General features: G+C 36.3%; 1 protein-coding gene across 1 annotated transcript in view; it reads right to left on the bottom strand.

The window, feature by feature from the left end:
• Nucleotides 1-3,304: 3,304 nt before the first annotated feature.
• Nucleotides 3,305-22,427, bottom strand: part of PTCHD4 (patched domain containing 4) — a 297,104-nt gene continuing 277,981 nt past the window's right edge. Inside the window, exon 3 of the mRNA XM_027838452.1 lies at nt 3,305-4,938. Within this exon, the coding sequence (XP_027694253.1) occupies nt 3,305-4,938 (1,634 nt within the window). The remainder of the gene's footprint in view (nt 4,939-22,427) is intronic.

The following is a 22,427-nucleotide window of genomic DNA, read 5'->3' as shown; positions in this document are numbered from 1 at the left end:
ACTCTTACTTTTGGATAACAAACTGAAAACTCTGAGAACCAAGTGCTCTTGAACTGATTGGAACACATCACATTGGAAGAATGGGAAGAGAATTTCCCCATTGTTTTTTTCTTCTCCAGTAGGATGACTGAGGATATATATTGGCATCACATAAAGTTATTAGTATGAACACTATTTGTCAGACAAGGACAAGTAAATGGAAATACAGTCCTGAGAAGGCAAGGAGACATACATGAAAGCTACTGAAAGTGGCAAAATGTAAGAGGAAGACTCAAGATTATGTTCTCATGTTTTAGGATCTTTTTAAGTATCCAGTAAGTGGGGCACTTCATAAATCTCTATTTCCTAAAGGAGATGGAAGGAAACAATAATTGGTCAGATTCTCTTAGTGCTTAAGTTTCTTCCTAGGACTGAGTAAGACACACAGGGAGTTACTCTAACTATTAGAGCAAGTGATGCTATTTCAATAAATTATTGCTGCAGTGTGCTAAGGGGCCCCACTTTGCTCTGGAAGAGCTAATGTACCACCCAAAGTGCCATCTAGGTTGTGACTTAAGCAATGAGAGAAGATTGGACAGAATTCTGAGGCTGTAAAATTATGAAGGGATACTCTATAACAAGACTACTTCTTTCTCTTATTTATCCTCTGACTAGAGGAATACTGTGAGAACCCCTCTGTTGAATTTGGCAGGAAGGGAAACTGAATCCTGAATGAATTGTCATTAATATGCTTTGCTCCTAAGATCACTAGTCTCCTTTGCATATGGAGCTTCTGCTGAAATCTATGGTAGAAGTCACATGAATGCTGACGCAAGGAAGCAAGCTTTTGCAGAATGGACTGCCCAAAGAAAGAGGTTGGATATTCAATATCTTCTCTCAGTTTATCATCTCCCATCTTCTACAAATAAACCAGAGTTGAGAGAAGACATTGGAAATGGAAGGCAGTCCATTATGAATGATCTTCTCTACTCTCCCACCCACCAATCAGGGACACACATGGAAGTTCTTTAGGAATTTGCATTTCAAATCTGTAACTATGATGTAGAGGTTTTGCCTGTACCAAACACAGCCACCTTCAGTCATAGCTCTTCATGAGGCCAATGGCTTAAGTACCTTTGACATGAATCCACAGATGAGGTGAATGATACAACCCTACTCCTAAATAATTTTTTTTTCTAAATAGTGACTATACAATCTGTGCCTCTACAGGTATGATCTGGAAGACATTGCTCATTTATTAGAAACTGGATGTACCCGAGGAAGGAACAAGAAAATTCCCCTCATTAGCCTTAATTTTTGTTTGGAATTTTTTCTTATCAAACAGATATATATTCATTTTGGAGAATGCTCTCTTTTCTCCTTTAAATCCTGAGAAGCTTTTTTCTTGTCAAAGATTAGCGTTCTTGTTTACTTGAGTTTGGTGCTCATGAGTTTGTCAACTTCCTTTGAAAAGGCTTCAACCAGAATTGAATTCTACTATAATAGTCTCCAAGGCTCTCCTCTTGTTTTTAGCTGCACGTTGCCAATTAAAGCACAGAAGCAAAACTGGCAGGATCCAATAACCTTCTCCCATGCCAGAGAAGTGAAGTGCTGTATGATGTCCCATGGAATGGGAGTTTGCTCAGTCCTGCCTAAAACTGAAATCATTTTGCTGCTGGGAGTATGGCAAAAGGCATCTTCTAGTAATCTCTTGTTATTGGAGGTGCAAAGCTAACCCAAGGAAGCACATTGCAGACTCAGCTCTGTCTGCTAGTGAGGCAAACAGCTGTGCACCTTTAACCAAAGGGACTTTTCCACTGCATGGAATTTCCTAGAAAGAATTTGGCAAGTGCCATGGCCATCTACCACCTGAGGAGATCTGTGATCCCCTGAGAAAGTGGCTCAACTGAGACACAATTTACAGGTAACAAAGACAATGATATTGTAGGAAGCTATAAGATGGTACTGAAATAGGTATAGTGACCATTATCATAATGACTGTGGCCTGGTTTAATTTCACATTCACGTTGATGCAAGGTACGTAATAAAGTTAACAGGTATTAGAATATTTTATGCTGAGATTCAATTAGCAGGCTCATGATGAGTGGTGAAGGTCCAGTTTACTCTATTTTGCTTTACAGGTTGCCCAGTTTTCTGTCTCTTTGCCTACATTCACTATCTATATTCCACAGCAGGACAGCTTTACCATCTACATCAATGAAGACATTATAATTGTGGTGTACACACATTCACACACATACATACACACATATACATATGTTATGGTCCATATGAGGAAATCTGCCCATTTGCAGATGTTATACCTATTTATAAATGGGCAGGTCACCCTGCCCAGATGGGGAAAACCATTTAAAGACCATTAAAAACCATTAAGACTATTAGCTCTGCTTTGGGATAAGAAAAATAACAAAATCTCTGACCAAATGGGTACTGCCTTTTTCTGGCATCAGAAGATATTTGATGGAAGGTTTTCAGAGACTGATTGCCTCACAAATACTTTCTAATGCATTCATTGTTTTGTTTATTCTGCTTATCACAAGTCAGAGGTAACTCAGCACATATTAATAATTCTCCTTCAAAGTATATTAACCTTTCAGCTGATTTTGAATGGCCCTGATTTTCTGTGTTTGGGCAGGACCAAAGTGGATAGTTGCAGAAAAGGTCAGTGTGTCTGCAAATGGGCACTTTCTTTTGCATGGATCATAATATATATTAAATACAAATACATGTATATGTATATATCATGTATATACATATAAACATATATATATATACACATACACAGAAAATGAATTGGGAAGTCCTTTGGTTTAGACTTGTTTAAGTATCTACTTCCCAAGTGCATAGGTTTCCTTTGACCAATCTGTTCAAAAAACAAATATAAAAAGTGCCATGGCAAATCTGATAATTCCTTCATTTCCCCCCGCCTTGCCCTTTAGGGTGCTCTTTCCCACCAACACTTCTAAGTCTTTTATCTTCAAAAATAACATTTTTGACTTTCCATCTTAATATATTACTAATTCACAGATTCTCTTACAGAGCTTCACAATTACTTCCAAAAACTAGTGAAGACCAAGGTTCCAAAGAGAACTCCTTTTCTGAAAAAAAACAAACAAACAAAAAACCCATCTCTTATTTCCTCCCTCCCCAGAAAAAGCTGGCACTTTGATGTGTTGTGAATAATTCACTCTGAATCTGGCTTGCCTTGTTACATTTGGCCAGCCCAAGCGGCTGAGGTCAGAGCTTCCCTGCATCTCTGTGCGACATTTGGGGAAAAAATGGTGATTCGGTTTGTCTAGACCTCTCAGACAGTTGTGACGTGATCAGGATTCTCTTGGATTTCTATGCACTCAATTTCCTCCCTCTCCTTTCGTTTAGCACGTTTCTTTTTCTTGTGGTGCTTTTTGGAGGGGGGGAAGAAAGTTAGGAAAACAGGTAAGATAACAAAACAGTGCAGAAGCGTGCAACTCCCGGTGAGCAGCAAGCATTTGAACAGTGTGAAGGTCAAGTTCGAAGGCACAAACAGGAGGGGGACCAACCCAATAAGAAAAGAAGTAACATTTTGCAAAATGGCTGTCCCATGCTCTTGTAGGGAGCTTTTGATACACTGAGTTCGGGTGTGCTCAGTTGCTAATACAAATGTGTAAAGCAGGGGTGCACAGTGATCAATGGAAAAATTTAAAGTGTAGATAAGGCACAAGATAGAAATGCAATCCATGTCTACGTTCCACAGCGTCATCAAGCCCAGAACACCCAGCTCAATTGAGGTGACACTGAGAATAAGCCAGAAGTTTCCCAGAGGGTGGATCACTAAGAAGAAAGTTAAAATTAACATTAGCAGGACTCCAAAGCCAGCAATCAGGACAGGCATGGTGACAGACAAGCCATAGTGATCCATGAAAACAAAGGAAGGATTGAACACAATGAACCGAATGCTCTTAGCCAGAGACAGGGGCCTAAGTTTATCAAGTATTTGTATTACTTCCTTCTGCTTGTCTTTGCTAGTTCTAGCCACCAGATACAAGCGAGAAGCAATGATATTGCTTTCATCTCCTGCCTTGGAGAAAATGATATCATTTCGGAAGTGCTGGAACTCTGGCTTTTTTAAAAAGGAGTTTTGCAGGACACTGATGAAGTCACTCTTGTTACTTGCACTGATGTTGCTGACTTTCAGGAACTGGTAATACTGTTCAACCCAAGACACTGCAGTGAAGCCACTACAAAGTCTTCTTAAGTCTTCCTGTACGGTGCCGTTCCAGTACTCAAGGGGCTCATACACATAGAATCCAATCACTGGACTGTAATTGCTGAAGTATTCTTGCTGTAGGATGGCATAGGAGACGCTTGGGGAATCACTGGCAAGCAGGCTGATGATATTAGCCCCATCGCTGATCTGCAAACATCCCATAAAGGAAAAGGAAGCATAGATGAGATAGAGAATAACAACAAATGGCTTCACATAGATATTTGTGATCCACTCATTGTAATGTTCCCGAAGAAAATGCTGAATGAAGTGGTTCTGGTAAGGGTTGGTTTCATGATGAGAAGTTTGTTGATGTCCATCACTCATCACGGTCTGGAACCAGACAGGCTTACGATCTAGGTATTCTGCAGAAGGAATTTTGCAGCAGAAGATGCTATGGTAACGGTTCTGCTCTAGTTGGCCAGCAAAGACCAGGCAGGAGCCAAAGAAAGAGAAAATGTAGAAGTAGTTCAATAGGATAGAGACACACATATTCTGACAGAAGACCTTCACGGCCTCAATGTTGGTAAAAGGGCTGGCACCCATACCAAATGTAATGAAGTATAAGGAGCTGGTCATGGTGTAGGTGACCATCACATCAGAATAGGCATCAGCAACCCTGTCTTTGAAGGGTAGGTTCTCTCTCGTTCTCCGCCATCCTGATAGAAGCTCAAATACTCCCTTTGTTCCATGACCTACAAATAACAATACAGAATAAATGAATACAAATTCTTATTCTGCAGTTCAAAGGTTCTCAAACTTTTCTCACTCATGCCAGAGTATTATTCTTTGCCATGAAGACTCATGGCACACTGACTGTTTAAGATGACAACACTCTACAGGAGAAGTGGGAAGCTTGAACATGCAGATTGCAAAGATTAATTCTATACAATTAATGGGAGACTTACACATACCCAGGTGACTGAAAATTTAACTTCCATGCAATTCATGGGAGACTCCTGCAGTGCACATATGAGAATAAGAATAATAGCTAGTGTTTATATAGTGCTTTAAGATTTGTGAAATGCTTTACAAATGTCTCATTTTATTCTCAAAACAATCTTGGAAAGCGGATTATAAATTGACTATAAATTCCAAACACTTTGCAGTATACCTGGTATACTATTGTGGGGTATACCTTTGAGAACCTTGATACAGTTTGAGCTAATTCTTGGTGGATTGGCTATGCTCAACAGTGAGCTTAGGTTTGAGGGTAGGGTTAGCCTTGGGCTTCAGTGTTCATTACTTTTAGAAACCCTATATAACTGGTTACAGATTTTTGTCTCTCCTGGCAAAAATCTCTCAAAGTTGATCTACCAAAACAAGATATGTTCTGTGTCTCAGCAAATTCCAAATTTCTGTGACTACAGCATACACTGAAGTACTTATCTGTTCTATGTTTTTGGTACTTCCAGTATATAGCCTCATAAGGTTATTTTTTCCCATCCATACATTTTAACTAAATATGTTTTGAATTCCTTAAAGGAGGAAATGACTATCTTAGACTTCTTTGCATCCTTTATAGTACCTAAAACAGTGTTGTATGAATGAGGTACATAACAATAACAACAACAACAATAAAAACTTTTCTATAGCATTTTAATGTTTGTAAAGAATTTTCCTAAAACCACTCCAGTGAGGTGAATAATTCCTAGTCTTATAGATTCCCATTTTTTTATTATAACTAAATTGAGGCTAAGATAAATTCCTATTAGGATTTTGAGGTTGATGGAAACTTAGAAATTTTCTTGTCCAATTCCATAATTTGACCTAGAAGGAAACTGAGGTCCAAAGACAAAAAAAAAAAAGAGATTTGCTCAATGTCATTTGAATGATAAGTGGGTAGGCTGAAGTTTAAAATGAGGTCTTCCATTTCCACATCTAGTGCTATTCCTACCCTAATGAGGAACATAGCTCTTGTCTTAGAACAAAGATTTAAAACCAAATCTCTTGACTTCTGGTTCATCCCTCTTTCTACTATACATTTCTTCCCTCAACCTATCTTTTCAAATTTGGACTATATGAAGGAAGGATACCTGAGTTGCTTCATTTAGGAAACTGCAAGGGGATGTTAACCATTTCAAAAAAGATTGAAAATGTCTAACTTTCATTTTTTTCCCATGAGAAATAAGTGCAGAAAATTGACTGGCTGATGAATTTCCATCCTCATGGAGTTGGAGGATAGGCAGTAAGCAACTCAGACAGGGATTATATCTACTGCTTATTTCATAACCATCGAACAGTCTGTATGGGTCTGGAAGCACATACAAGGGGAGTGTTTTTAAATGGTTGATAGACGAACATGACTCATTATTCATATTAATTCATGTGTTCTTGCTGATCCGGATTCTAAGAATTTTTAGCTTAGATGAGTAGGTATTTGTTTTTAGGGCTTTGATGAAAGAAAACATATATGTATATATACATACATATTTATATACATATGAAGTAGGTGCAAGAAACCAAAAAAGTACCACTCTGAAGAAAAGGGTTTCTTTTCTATAGTCTATCACTTGCCTCCCACTGAGAACATAATGCTTAGTTTATTAATATATACCTATTTCATAGAATTTAGAATATTAAAGATGAAAAAAGACCCCAGAAAACTTATAGTCCAACCTTTTAAATTTACAAAGAAAAAATTGAGGCTCAATGAAATAAAGCAAGTAGCCCAAGGCCAAATGAGTAGTAGAAGAACAAGAAGTATAACCAGATATCCTGATTCCTACTCAGTACTCTTTCCACTAGTGTTGATAGTTATTTCAGAGTTGAAAGTGAGCTTGGGACTATATCCCTCCCAATCTGACTAGCATAACACATACACATACACAATATGTTCACAATTGCATCCCACTTTTATAAACTAATGGAGTATTTGACATAAGGCACTATTGCAGTTTGGTCCTCAGGGCATTCAGAGATCTCACAGCTTAGAAGATGCCCACCCAGAGAAGTTTATGGGCAAAGTAGGATCAATTACCAGTTTAAAGCAAGATCCAGTACTTTTAGAAGAGGAAGGAACACTTCCCTTGAAGATGTTGTCTGAAAATATGACTTAAATTGCTGGATGACAATAGCAGGCTCTTGGCCAAAAATTCAGCATATGAAACATTGGTTGATAACAATGGATTTTCCTGGAATTTTGACAACCTAATCAAGATTTTAAATAGAAAAGGAAAATGGAGAAGTAAGCTATGTATAAGTATCATACAATGGAAATAATTCTACAATCTGGTGACCTGGGTTCAAATTGAACCTCTGATTCTTAATACTTGTGTGATCTTGGGCAAATCATTGAGCTCCAACAGGCCCTAGCTTCCTCATCTGTAGGGTGGTGGAGGACATGTGACTGGAGATAAAGAGATAGATATGAGATACAAGATGCATTGTGGAGGTAGGACCGACAAGATTTGGCAAGTGAGGGGATAAGTGGGGTGAGGGAAACAATAAGTTGAGGATGAATATGAGTGGTTAGAAGGATAGTGATGCTCTTAATGGAAATGGCATTTTGAAATAAGAATAGGTTTTTGGGGAAATATAATGAGTTCAGATTTGAACATGTTGAGTTTGAGATACTATAGCAAGGCCAACACATTTTAATAGCTTCAATATGTCCCATATTTATTGTTCTTTGTAGTTTGTATGACTGTGTAAGTATATTTTTTAGTCTGTGTAAGTATATTGTTATTTTTTTTTAGAATTTTTTACATTTGAGGATGTAAATGATTCAATATTATTTGCTATAGAATGCATACATGCTTAAAACACACATTTCTATGTATCTGTGTTAATATAGCAAGGTATTTTAGGTAGATTAAAAATATGTCCTCTCTCCCCTATTTAATCTGGGCTAGAATTTCACATGTTTAGAATCTCAAGGTGGAGAAGCGGTGTGAGGGGGTACCATAATCACCTTTATAAGGCTTTAATTCTACGTATGAGAGAAAAAAAAAAACAAACTTAAGGTCATTTTTCCTGGCATTTGCCATAGAGTTGGCAGGTTTCCTGTAAGTGTTAATTGTCCATTTTTTTTATTTTCAGTAAAAATATCTCCTTTTTTCATAACAATTTCATGGCTAGTGCTTATCCAGGCCCAGTTGGCCCCATTTCATTTAGCAAAAAAATTAGACTTTTTATACCTCTTATATTAAGTAATCTTGAACAAATCAGAGAAGAGTTTGCTCCCACTCTCTCATCCTCCTCAATCAGTTACTGCTCTCAAAAATCCTAAAGCCATTGGAACTGATGACATAATTGAGCAGGATAAAGAAAGAAAGTGACCCAGGACAGAAACTTTTGGAAGTGGAGGTAGCAGATAGATTCCCAATATTCACTATCCTGGAACTACCCCAATCTCTCCTCCACCCCAAAGGAAAGAGTATCTCTAATAAACGTCAGAGACAGGTTTTTCCTGTATAAGAAGGGAAAGCTTGGTGCCATCTTTGGAGGTTCAACCTGGGGAAATGCCACACCATTATCCTAATCTGGAAAAAGACTTTGAGGTTTAGGGTCACATCTGCATTCCAGACATCTGTAAAGTATAGGCTTTGATAAATCTTCTTTAGACAAACATGTGTTTTGTGAGAGTTTCTTTCCCCCATCACTAGTCTAGACTCAGGGTTACCACATAATAACTAATTTGGAGAGGAATTTGCTGCAAAATTAAGAGACTGAAGTAGATAAGAGAAATAAATTTTGCTTGCTACTCAATTTTAAATGCCTTGAACTGAAGGAACCCTCATTCCAATTGCTGCATTGAGAGGACTTAATTTCAATGTTGACAGTAAATTTAGTTTGAAATATCTAATAGGTAGTTTGTGACATGGGAATGGGGCACAGGAGAGTCAGACAAAGGTTGAATATGTTGATTAGGGAGACATATACCTAGAGCTGATAATTGAGACCATGGCACCTGATGACATTGTCAAGACAGTGCAGAGAGCCAAAATTTTTTTGGAACAGAGCTTTGAGGGAGACACCCACAGTTAGGGCATGTGGTATGGATGATGATCCAGCAAATGAGACTGAGGAGTGTTCATATATATAGAAGGAAAACTAAGAGATTGAAATGACATGAAAATTCAGAGAGAGTAGAACATTTAGTAGGAGGGAATCAAAAGTATAGATTGTAGAGAAACTCAAGGAGTATGAGGATTGGGAAAAGGCCACTGGATCTGGAAATTAAGAGAGTTGTAACTTTAGAGAGAAAAGTTTCAGTTGAATGATGAAAGTAGGAACCCAGACTCCAAAAGATTGAGAAGTGAGTGAAAGGAAAGTAGAGGTAATGACAGCTTTTTCTGGGATCACAGGATGATACATTTAGAGCTGGTAGGAACCTGAGGTGTCATTTAGTACAGTCTTCTTACTTTACAAATAAGGAAATTGAAGATTAGAGAGGTTAAGTTACTTATTCAAAGTCACACACGTAGTAGTAAATAGCAGAACTGGGATTTGAATCCACAAACTTTGATCATAGATTTAGACCTGGAAGTACCTTCAGAGGCCATCTAATCCAACATATCATTTTAATGATATGGAACCCAGAGGGATTAGGGATTAAGTGTCTTGTCCAAGGTCATGCAGATTGTAAATGGCAGAACTAGCATTTGAATCCATGTCTTCAGACCCCAAATAATGCACTCTTTCCACTGGAGTTTGGCTGAGAAAGGAAGGAAAGTTATAGGATTACAGCTTAAGGGGATGATAGGGTCAAATATAATTTTTTTTCTTTGAGGATGAAAAGAGGTTGGGGTATGTTCTAAGCAGCAGAGAGACTCAGCAGATTAGAAAAGATTTAATTTTGAGAGAGAAGAGGAATGATGGTAGGAATAATTTTGTGGAAGAAGTGGGAAGGAATTGAGATCAAGATTATAAATTGGCCTTGACAGGGAGAAGAACTTCCTCTTTATTAAAAAGGAGAGAACAGAAAAGAATGGGGGATGATGTCAAGGAGTATTGAAAAAAAGAGGAGCAATTGGTTGTTGAAATAGAGATGTTAAGTATCTTGAGGGATAATGATCGTTCCAACCTAGTTTTTGTGAGGGAGAAGGATAGGAATGCTTGGACTAGTCTCAAATATTCTAGATTTCCAGAGAAAATATTTCAAAGGGTACAGGGAAACTATAGATAAAATTCAACAAACCAAAATTCTATAGGAGAAGAAAGCCCAGGAGGGATGGGAAATTCTCAAGAATAAAATCAAAAGAAACTATGATAAATAATTTCAATTGGGAGGGATGGAGGAAGTTGCCTCAAGAGACAGATGTGGATGTACAAGGACCTCATTAGCAAACCTAGATGTTAAAAAGACAGATGAAAGCAAGAGTAAATAATAGAGAATCAATACAAAAATGTGGCAGGTTGCTATAAAAGTATTTAGCAGTATCAAAATGCAGAACTGAGTATCAAGGAAATTTAAGGACAACAAGAAAAGTTATATTGGAAAAAAGAGGAAGATAAAAAGAAGGGATGGGTCATATTTGGGGTATATGGGATGATGAAAACTCTGATGGGGAGAAGTGAGAGCTAATTGATTATTATTTTTTGACTTCTGTTCTTACCTGCCAAGAAAACTATTCTTATGATATTTGAACTGGAAAGAGCAGAGCAAAAATGCTCAATAGGAATTGATGCCAAAGATAAATTTGATAAATAAATATGATAAAGGTAAATAAAATATGAGTGAACATCTTGCTGCCTTTGATAAATTCAAGATACCTGTCCCAGATAAAGGATATCTTAGGGTACTGACCTACTTGAAAAGTTTTATTTCTGAATTTTTGTCAATAATCTTTGAAAGATTGTGAAAAAATGTACTATTGGAAATTGTAGAAGGTCAAATTTTCTGATTTTCAAAGAAGGGGCAAGAGAGTTAAGTTTGCAAACTTGTCAGTGAATTTTGAATCCTGGTAGCATTCTAGGATATATCATTAAAGGGCTGGCTAGTGAACACCTGAAAAAGGAGACAACAATCAGAAGGAGTTAGCATGGTTTTACTTAAAAACAAACAGAAATGTGTAGTATGGTTTTACATATCTATGTATATGTTAAATTAAGAAAAAATAAAAAAAATTGGTCATGCCAAATTAAGCTCATTTCCTTTTTCTGACAAATTCTAGTTTGGTAGAACCGGGGAATATTGAAGATATAATTTATCTAGACATTAAGCACAGTTTTTGACAAAAGCTCCCATGCTATTATTGTGGAGAAAAGGGATGGCAGTACAATTGAGTAGATTTGGGTTTCAATAAACCCATGGAGTAGGCATTAATGATTTGATATTAAATTAGAGGGAGATATTAAACATAGTGGTCCTGGAATCTGTGTTATCACATTTGTAGAGGACCAGAAGCTTGGAGGGATAACTTAACTACTCTATGACTGTAACATAGCCTAAATAGCCTAAAATTATGAGTTGTATCAAAGGTAAAAGGGAATAGGGAGAAATTTAAAGGGAACTTGCATTTAGTTTCAACATATAATCATCAGAAGTACAAATTGGGGGACATGTGGGTAAATGCCACCTCATCTGGAAAAGTTCTATGGGGTTTAAGTGGACTAAACAAAATATGAGTTAGTGTGATGTGACAACTAATAGATTCTTAGGCATCAATAAGATAGGCTTAGTGTTCAGGACAAGAGGGAAGGGGAAATGGTACCATTATACTGACTCTGGTTGTGCTATATCTGCAAAATATATATAAATATATATATATATATATATATATATATGCATACATGTATTATTTCGGAGGCAATGGGGGTAAGTGACTTCCACAGGGTCACACAGCTTGTAAGTGTTTGAGACTAGATTTGAACTCGGGTTCTCTTGACTCCAAGGCTGGTACTCTACCCACTATGCCACCTAGCTGATCCAATCTGCAATATTTGGCCAATTTTGAATAACACATTTTATAAAGGATATTGATAAGCTGGAAATCATCTATATATCAGTTAAAGGGACTAGACCTTTGTCTGGAGGAGAGGAGATTATAATTATCCCTAAGTATTTGAGGGGGTTAGATAGGTTAGAGTTGTTCTGCCTGGCCCTAGGAGAAAGAACAAGGAATGATGGATGGAAGTAGAAGAAGAGCATTATATAATCTTAATATCAGGGGGAAAACACATACAACAAACCCCTCAACTGCCATATAATTGGAGTTATTCAAAAGGACTCCTCCCCACTAGAGGGCATGGAGCAAAGGCCAAATGACTATTTCTTAAATGAGTTTTAGAGAGGATTCTTAGTCAAATATGATCTCACATATATGAGCCAGCCTTTCACGTCCATTCCAACTTTGAGATTTTGTGACTTTTTGGGACCATGGTTCAATTCTTGTTCCTGCATTCTTTTCTGAACACATAAGGAAAGTGATGAGAGCAAAGGAGAAAAAAATAGTGACTTTATGCTGCTTCTGCAACATCCCTCTCTTTACCATTTATCCTCCCCCAAACAAATCTGCAAATTACCATGTGCTATGTATCATACAGCGACTTTCAGAGTGAATGGAAATCTTCATGTTGTACTGCTGTTACACTTGCAGGCACAAAGATACTATAAAGGAACCTTGGAATCCTGTGAATGGAGACAAGCAATGATTGGGCTGCTCTCCAAGAATGCCATTAAGAAGCATATTTGGCTGAAGGAAACAGAATGACTCACCCTCTCTGGTTCCCTGGTACATAGAAAATGTACTTCTTTGTGTTATCTAGCTAATGGAATTATGGGTTACACTGTCCAACTTAGTGCCCTATATGTGGTAGATACTCAATAAATTGGACAAGTCACTTGAACTTTCTTGAGTTTCATTTTCTTAAATTTGTGATGAAACAGGGCTAGACTAGATGAACTTTTGGACTTTCTCTAGTTCTTTGATTCTGGTATCCATGTTAATTTTTTTTTTTGTATTAGCTAAAACATTTGGTAAAACCACCATAAGGAAACACTTCAGAGTCTTGTTACAACACTGTCTGTCTGCAGTGTTAGGATGTTTTGATAACAGTCTGCCCTGATATCTTTGTCTAATGAATGAATGGGTGGAAGGAGTCCTTTTAAATGATGCCTCAAAGGAATCCAAGATAGACTTACTTTATGCTAATTTCAGCTGTAAGGAGAACAAGGATTCTACTGTATCTTATGGTCATTTCTGGTTGCATGCATATGGACTCCATTGTTAGGGTTTAGTCACTACTGATTCATGATGAAAACTGGGCCTTGGTAACTGATTTCACCTTTATCACATTCACCGATGACCATGCTTACTGCCCAGGGCAAGTGACCTAATTCTTTCTCTGTGCTCATGATCATGGCTTCTTAAAGCCAATAAGCGTCCACTGGAATAAAGTAAAGTGGAGAAGAGCAGAAGAGCTAACCTTTCTCAAGAAATCTGTCTGAAGTACACAAGTATTAGAATCCATCTCTAGGAAGTTGGCCCTTTTCCCATAGACCCAGAGAAGCTTAGACCTGGAAAAGATCTTTGAGGTCGTATGATTATATAAATTTAAAGCTGATGGGGGACCAGAGAAACCATTTAGTCTAAGACTGTAATTTTAGAGATGGAACAACTATCCTCCAGAGAAATGAAATCACTTGTTCTCTATTTGTTAACCATTCCTTTCTCAGATGTGACTATTCAGTTAGGAGCTATACTCAGCATTTCTTCTATACTTACATAATACCTGTGCATCATTTTTATAATTGGTTGCCACATTTGTAAATTGATAACAAAGTATCTAGTGGATAGGTATAGTCACAACATGACTCTAGAAGAAGTGTAAGTATAATGCAGAAAAATGACAATTTGAGTCAGGATTCAATATCAGAAATCATATTCATTTAAGAGAGATATCTCCCTATTCAGGAGGCTGGTTCTAACCTCAAAATCCTTCTTAGATCCTGGAAATTATAAAGATTGTAAAAATTGTAAAAGAAATTATAAAAATACCTTCCTTCATACTTTTTGTATGACCAGAGTAACAACTTTTGGGGATTTTTACCTTAATGGCAGTTGCAGGTTACTGATAAAGGTTTCCAGTTTGAAAATTCTTTAGACAAAGCAGAATACTTTCTGTATTTATTTTTCCAGACACCTAGAACTCTGTGGCTTTCAACCATCAAATAATTTTATTGCAGTCCAGCTCCATCTGTTCCTTTAAAGCTTATGTTGGGATGAGGGAGAAATTCATCATGGCCATGAAGTAATGAAAAATTAAATTAATTATTGTGTGACTGAGGTAAATGGTGCCCAGGGATCTCAGTAGTGGACACATTCCAATATTTAATCAATAGAACAGGTTGTTTTTATAGAGCAAGTGGAATATACTTCTCATATTCCTATCTCATTCAACCTAGTAAAATTCCAGTAAAGTAGAGGTGGGCACCACGTAACACTGTTTATTATGGAAAAATCAGGTGATCTCACAGGCTTTCAATGGGTAAAAAAGTAGTGAGCATATGAAATAAAACATAGCTTTGGGTTTAGAAGAGTTGAATTCCCTCACTGATACTGCATACTCTCCCTCATACTTTCTCTACGATCCCAACAGAGTAACGACTTGGATATGGAAAAGAATTAGAATTTCTTCAGGCCCCAGAAGTTGGAGATCTCTTAGCTCCTGTAAGTAGAGGATATAGCTGTTTGGAATGATTGAAAACAGATTGTTTGATATGAGAGGACCTTCCCTCTTTTTTTTATTACCTTTATGACCTTGAGCAAGTCACTTGCCTCTCTGAACCTCAATTTCTTTATAAACAAAATGGGAATGATACTAAGTATTTAAGTAATTGCAGAAGAGGAAATAAGGTAATACAATAAAAATTCTTTTACAAAATGCTCTTCGTATATGAGATATTGTTGGTTGTCTCATAAAAATATAAGAACCACTAGCTTGCAAACATTTCCCTGACACCTTCATCACACTATTTGTTATCTTTTTGTTAGCTTCTTCTGGAAACACTACCAACAGCCAGTTGTTTTTTTTTTTTTTTTTTTTTTTTTGGCTAGGCAATGGGAGTAAGGGACTTGCTCAAGGCCGGTGCTCTATCCACTGCACCACCTAGCTGCTCTGAGACAGCTGTTCTTATCGTGTATATTAAGTCTCATTAATCAGGTATTCTTTTGACATGAATTTTAACTGGATTTCACTTGGTAGGTTTGAAGAGAGTGTCATTCAATATAGTCCCTATATGCCACATCCTAGAAATGACCTTGGACCTTGGCAGTCTTGAAAATGGGAACACTATAGCTAGAATAATAGTAACCTATTATTCTAAGACTATTGTTGTGAACTTTATGGGATCCTCTTAGTCCCTCTGAAGATACAAGGCATTTTTAACTTTTCATTATTAATTAAATAGGCATTTTCCATTTCCTTCTTGCACTTTTTGATCTCTAATTTTTTTAAAAGATAGCTATCTGTATCTATATCTATCTATCTATCTATCTTATCCATATACATATCCATATACTATCTATACTATACTATTGATGCCGCCTTAGCAGGAGCAGTATCAATAAGTATTGGCATGTGTAGCTGAGCTTGCATGTGTTCTCAGGATTTTTAGTTAACCAGTATTAGGAATGCTAACCCATCACCATGGCAACAGTGATATTGAGTACTGTAGTTTCACTGTACACTGATAGGTGTACATAACCACCAGCAGAACTGTTCTATCTCAGTGATATAGGGGTAGAGTAGTCGTCCATTTATATAACACTATTACAGCCACATGGCAACAAGACATTATCAGAGCCAGTAGGGTTATCTTTTTCCATAATGGGCATCATTTCTGTTTCTAGTCAATCAGTTCACTGAATTCTTCTGGCATAGCAACATGGTTATGGGACTACACTGACAGCATTGTATTAAGGTAAAATGACCAAGTCCTTGAATCTGGAAATCCACTGTTGTTTTTTTCCTTTGTGTGAATCATATGTGATTTTGCCAGGGTAAGAGGTTTTGATTGATGGACTAGGACAGGGGAGTTTCATCAATGGTCCTAGGAAAGATGTGTCTCATTTGTAACTTTGGGTTGGTAAGTGTATGCAGTCAGAGGAGGTAGTAGGGGTGAGTCCTTCCTTATATGTGGCAACTAGTATAGGTCAACAGGGTATGGTGAGACTTGACCTCCAATATGGGCAGAAGACAGAACTATCCTGATATTCCATCTTTCACAGGCATACAGGGAATAGAGTAGGGATTGGCTGAACTCCTAAATAGTCAAAAGATCGTGGGTTCATAGCTAAAAGGTGGGACTTTAGACTCACCTAGTCTAATTCCTTACTCATACAGATAAAATAACTGAGGCCTAGAGATGCTGAGTGACTTGTCTGAGGTCACACAGAGACTACATGGAAGTCAGAATTTAAAGGCAAATCCTCTAATTCCAAATCTAGCACTCTTTCCACAGAGTCTAAATTGTATCCAGGCATTTATTGGCCTGAAAGAGCCAATTCTTAACTAATTATCAGGAAAAATGCAGACATAAGAGGGGTTCACTGTATAATAATACTAATAGCTTACATTTATATAGCATTTTAAGGATTATAAAATACTTTGACTAATTTTTCTCCTTGCAGGAGCCCTTTGAGGGAGATTTTATTAATATCCCCATTTTATAGATGAGGATATGGGTCTGAGAGGTTGTGATTTGTTCTGGTAGTACAGATAGTGTTTGAAAGGAAATTTAAATCTAGGTCTTCCTGACTTCAAGTAGAATACTCTATTCACCAGACCACACTGCCTTAGGAATCAGGAAGACCAAAATTCAAGTCCAGCCTCTGACACTCCTGCTGTGAGACCATGGATCAATAACTTAACTTCTCAGAGCCTTAGACAGCTGCCTAAGACTTTAAGTTATTGATAAGTTGCCTATCTGCAATTGTAGAGGAAGTTTTCAACCAGGATGAAATAAATACCAACATCAGAATTTAGATATTGCAAGAATGAAGTTCTGTGGGTTGCATTGAAATGCTTCTTAATCATAATTTATAGAGTGATTCTCTTTTAAGTTGTTTCTATGGCTGATTGAAATTGATGGAAGTGATTGGAATTGAACTCAAGATCTCATAAGCCACAGTTATTTTTAGAAACTAGCACCAAAGGGGGAAATTAATCTTGTGTTTTAATTACAATTTTCTAAATATGCTGTTTATGCAAAACAAGGGGTGTTCCTTGACATCATTCATAGACTCAGTATAACTTTACTAACTTTTTTTACTCATGATGTTGCTCAAACCTTAAAGTTGAGTTTATTGATCTCTTCTGGGTCTAGCAGGGAGCTGACACAGGGAGTATCATTCATAGGAGTGCTAAACAGAATCTCCTGCTAGAATATAAGCTGCATGAGGGCTGATGTTTAAATCAACAAATTCTTTATTAAATTGCTACATGTAGATGTGGAGCCAAGATGGCAGAGCAAATGCAAGAACTTACCTGAACTCTCCCAAACTCTCCTCCAAACAACTTTAAAATTATACCTCAAATAGAATTCTAGAGTGGCATAACCAGCAGAGTCAAGGTGAGACAATTTCCTAGCCCAAGACAACTTAGGAGGTTGGGAGAAAAGGTCTGTCTCACCAGGGTGGTGGTTGGTCCCAGAGCACAGTGCAATAAGGGACAACCAGCAGGTGCCTACAATAGCAATGGCAATAGCAGCTTTGGGAGCTCTCAACCCACAGATCATTAGGGGGTCAGACAACTGGTCAGGAGATTACAAGTGGCCTTTTGCTGACACTGAGAGCAGGACCCAATTAACTGCCCATACACAGTTCTGGGTCCCAATCCTAGGATAAAGAGGAGTGGCCTCAGGGAAGCAAGAGCCTTGGTCATGGTTCCAGGGCAGAGAAGAATGCATATAGTCACTCACAGGGGGGACAAGGGTCTTGGTCTCAGGTCCAAGGCAGAAAGGAGTACTAGTTCTTGTAGCCACAGAAGAAAAGGGACCAAAGTCACATCTCCAAAGGCCATAAGGAAGCACTTGTAGCCCCAAGGGAGCAGGAGCCTTGGTCACAGTTCCAGGGTATAGGAGAGTGCTTGTATATGCTCACAGACAAGAGCACAGACCAGGAAAGCAGTGACAAACCCTCTTCCCTTCCCCCCCCCCACCAGATGAAAGCAAAAGCATAGAAAACCTGAAGCCTGAGACAGTGCCCCTTTCATTCTGGGAACAGAGTCCAACTTTAGCATAAAGATTGCACAAACTCAGAAAAAGATAACAGTCAAAACAGCTACATTCTAAGCCTCAAAGAAAAATGTGAATTTGTCACATGCCTAAAAATAATTCCTGGAAGAGTGCAAAAAGAATTTTAAAACTCAAATAAGAGAGATAGAGGAAAAATGGGAAAAGAAATGAGAGTGATGTAAGAAAATTATGAAAAGAGAGCCAATAGTATGCTAAAAGAGGCACCAAAAATACCAAGCAAATAATACCTTTAAAAACAGAATTTACCAAATGGTAAAAGAAGCACAAAAATCCACTGAAGAAAGGAATGTCTTAAAAAGTAGGAGGTGCAAAATAGAAAAGAGGAACAAAAGAAGATCACTGAAGAAAACAGTTCCTTAAAAATTAGAATTGGGCAAATGGAAGCTAATGAATTCATGAGACAAGAAACAATAAAACAATAAAAAGAATGAAAAAAAGAAGAAAATGTGAAATATCTCATTAAAAAAACTGATTTGGAAAATAGATTGAAGAGAAATAATTTAAGAATTATTAAACTACCTGAAATCTATGGTAAAAAAAAGAGCCTAGACATAATATTTCAAGAAGGTATCAAGAAAAAATGCCCCCAATATCAAAAAAAACAGAGAATAAAATAGAAACTGAAAGAATCCATTGATTGCTTCCTGAAAGAGACCCCAAAATGAAAACTACCAGAATTATTATAGCCAAATTCCAGAGCTTCCAGGTCAAGGAGAAAATGTTGCAAGCATCCAAAAAGAAACAATTCAAATATAGGAAGTCACAGACAGGATAACACAAGATCTAGCAGTTTGTACATTAAAGAATCAGAGGGCTTGGGATATGATATTTCAGAAAGCAAAAGAGCTAGAATTACAAACAAGAATACCCTATCCAGCAAAACTGAGTATAATTCTTCAGGGGATAAAGTAGATATTTAATGAAATAGAGGATTTTTAGCATTCCTGATGAAAAGACCAGAGCTGAATACATAATTTGATTTTCAAATACAAGGCTCAAGGGAAGCATAAAATGATAAAAAAGGAAAGAGAAATCATAAGGAATTCAATAAAGTTGTATTATTTACTTTCTTATATGGAAAAATGATACCTTTAACTCCCAAGAACTTAATCACTATTAGGGCAGTTAGAAGGTGTAAACATAGAGAAAAGGTATGGGAGAGAGTTGACTGTGATGGGATAATTAAAAAAATAAAATTAAGGGATGAGAATGAGGGAAGAACTGGGAGGAAGGGTAAAGAGAGATAAATGAAAAAAATTAACTTATATAAAGGGAAAGAAAGAGCTTTTACAATGGAATGGAAGATTGGGGGTGGTGGGCAATACTTATTGGAATTGACTCAAAGAGGGAATAACATACACAATCATTTTGTATAGAAATCTATCTTACTCTACAGAGAAGGAGGAAGAAAATGGTATAAAAGAAGGGGGGAGGTGATAAAAGAGGGAGAAAATTAATAAGACAGCCATCAGAAGCAAAACTGCAAATGTAAATGTAATGAATTCACCCATAAGATGGAAGCAGAGAGAAAAATAGATTAAATACCAGAATGTGACAATATGTTGTTTACAAGAAACACATTTGAAGCAGATATACACAAACACACAGAGCAAAGGTAAGGGGAAGGAGCAGAATCTATTATGCTTCAGGTGAAGTAAAAAAAAAAAGCAGGGGTAGCAATCATGATCTCAGACAAAACAAAAACAAAACATAGATCTAATTAAAAGAGATAACCAAGGAAACATTTTTTTTTTTGCTAAAAGCAATCTTAGAAAATGAAGGAATATCAATACTAAACTTACATGTACCAAATGGAATAGCATCCATATTCTCAAAGAAAAAGTTAAATGAGTTATAGGAAGAAATAGACAGTAAAACTATAATAGTGGGAGATGTCAACTTTCCCCTTGCAAAACTAGATAAATCTATCCACAAAATAAACAAGAAAAAAGTTAAAGAGATGAATAGAATTTTAGAAAACAGGTAGGATAGATCTCTGGAGAAAATTGAATATGAATAGAAAGGAATATACATTTTCTCAGCTGCACATGATACTTTCACAAAAATTGACCATATGTTAGGGCATAAAAACCTCACAACTGAATAAGAGAAACAGAAATATTAAATGTATACTTTTCATATCATAATGCAACAAAAATTACATTCAACAAAGGGCCATGGATACATAGATTAAATGCTAATTAAAAACTAAATAACCTAATCCAAAAGAATGAGTGGGTCAAGAACAAATCATGAAAATAATAAATAATTTCATGAAGGAGAATGACAATACTGAGACAACATATGAAAACTTACGGGATTCAGCCAAAGCAATACTCAGGTGAAATTTTATATCTCTAAACATTTACGTCAATAAAATAAAGAAAGAACATATCAATTAATTGGACATGTAACTAAAACAATAGAAAAGGAACAAATTAAAAATCCCCAATTAAACAACAAATTGGAAATCCTGAAGATCAAAAGAGAAATTAACAAAATTGAAAGAAAGCCATTGAACTAATAAATAAAGGTAGGAGCTGGTTTTATGAAAAAAAAAACATTAAAATAGATAAACCATTGGTTAATTTGATTAAAAAAAGAAAACCAAATTACCAGTATCAAAAATAGAAAAAAAAAGATGAATTCACCTCCAATGAAGATGGAATTGAAACAAGTATTAGGAAATATTTTGCCCAATTAAATGCCAATAAATCCAGCAATCTAAGTGAAATGGAGGAATATTTACAAAGATACAAATTGCCTAGATTATAATAAGAGGGAATAGAATACTTAATCCTATTTTAGAAAAAAGAAATTGAACAAGCCATCAATGAGCTCCCTAAGAAAAATCTGCAGGAACAGGTGGATTCACAAGTGAATTCTTTCAAATATTTGAAGAACAATTAATTCCAATACTATATAAACTATTTGGAAAAATAGGCAAAAAAGGAGTCCCACCAAATTCCTTTTATGGCACAAATAAAGTGTTGATACCTAAACCAGGAAGAGCAAAAACAGAAAAAAAGAACTATAGATCAATTTCCCCAATGAATATTGATGCAAACATTTTAAATAAAATACTAGCAAGGAGATTACAGCACTATATCACAAAGATCATATACTAAAAACAGGTGGGATTTATGTTCAATATTAGGAAAATTATCAGCATAACTGACCACATGGATAATAAAACCAACAGAAATCACATGATTATCTCAATGGATGCAGAAAAAGCTTTTGACAAAATATAACACTTATTCCTGTTAACACTAGAAAACATAGGAATAAAGTTTTCCTTAAAATGATAAGTGGTATTTATCTAAAATGATAAGTCGGCATTATCTATAATGGAGATAAGCTGGAAGCCTTCCCAATAAGATTAGAAGTGAAGCAAAGAAACCCATTATTAGCATTATTATTCAATATTTTACTAGAAATGCTAGCTATAGTAGTAAGACAAAAATGAAATTGAAGAAATTAGAATAGGCAATGAGGAAACAAAACCATCACTTTGCAAATGATATGATAGTATTATCTACAGAATCCTAGAGAAACAACTAAAAAACTCATTAAAATAACTAACAACTTCAGTAAAGTTTGCAGGTATAAAACAAAACCACATAAATCATCAACATTTTTGTATACTACCAACAAAGTCCAGCAGCAAGAAATAGAAAGAGAAATTCTATTTAAAGCAACTGCAGACAATATAAAATACTTGGTAGTCTGCCTGCTGAGACAAACCCAGGAACTATATGAACACAATTACAGAGTGCTTTTCACACAAATAAAGTCAGATCTAAACAGTTGGAGAAATATTAATTGCTCATAGATAGGCTGAGCCAATTAAAAAAAGGACAATTCTACCTAAATCTATTTATTCAGTGTCATACCAATAAAACTACCAAAGAATTATTTTATAGAGTTTGAAAAAATAATAAGAAAATCCACCTGAAAGATTAAAAGGTCAAGAATATC

This window comes from Vombatus ursinus, unplaced genomic scaffold (genome assembly GCF_900497805.2).
Source record: "Vombatus ursinus unplaced genomic scaffold, bare-nosed wombat genome assembly UNPS02014826.1, whole genome shotgun sequence".
NCBI lineage: Eukaryota > Metazoa > Chordata > Mammalia > Diprotodontia > Vombatidae > Vombatus > Vombatus ursinus.
The sequence above is the reverse complement of the archived record's forward strand: the minus strand, read 5'-3'. Positions and strand labels throughout refer to the sequence as shown.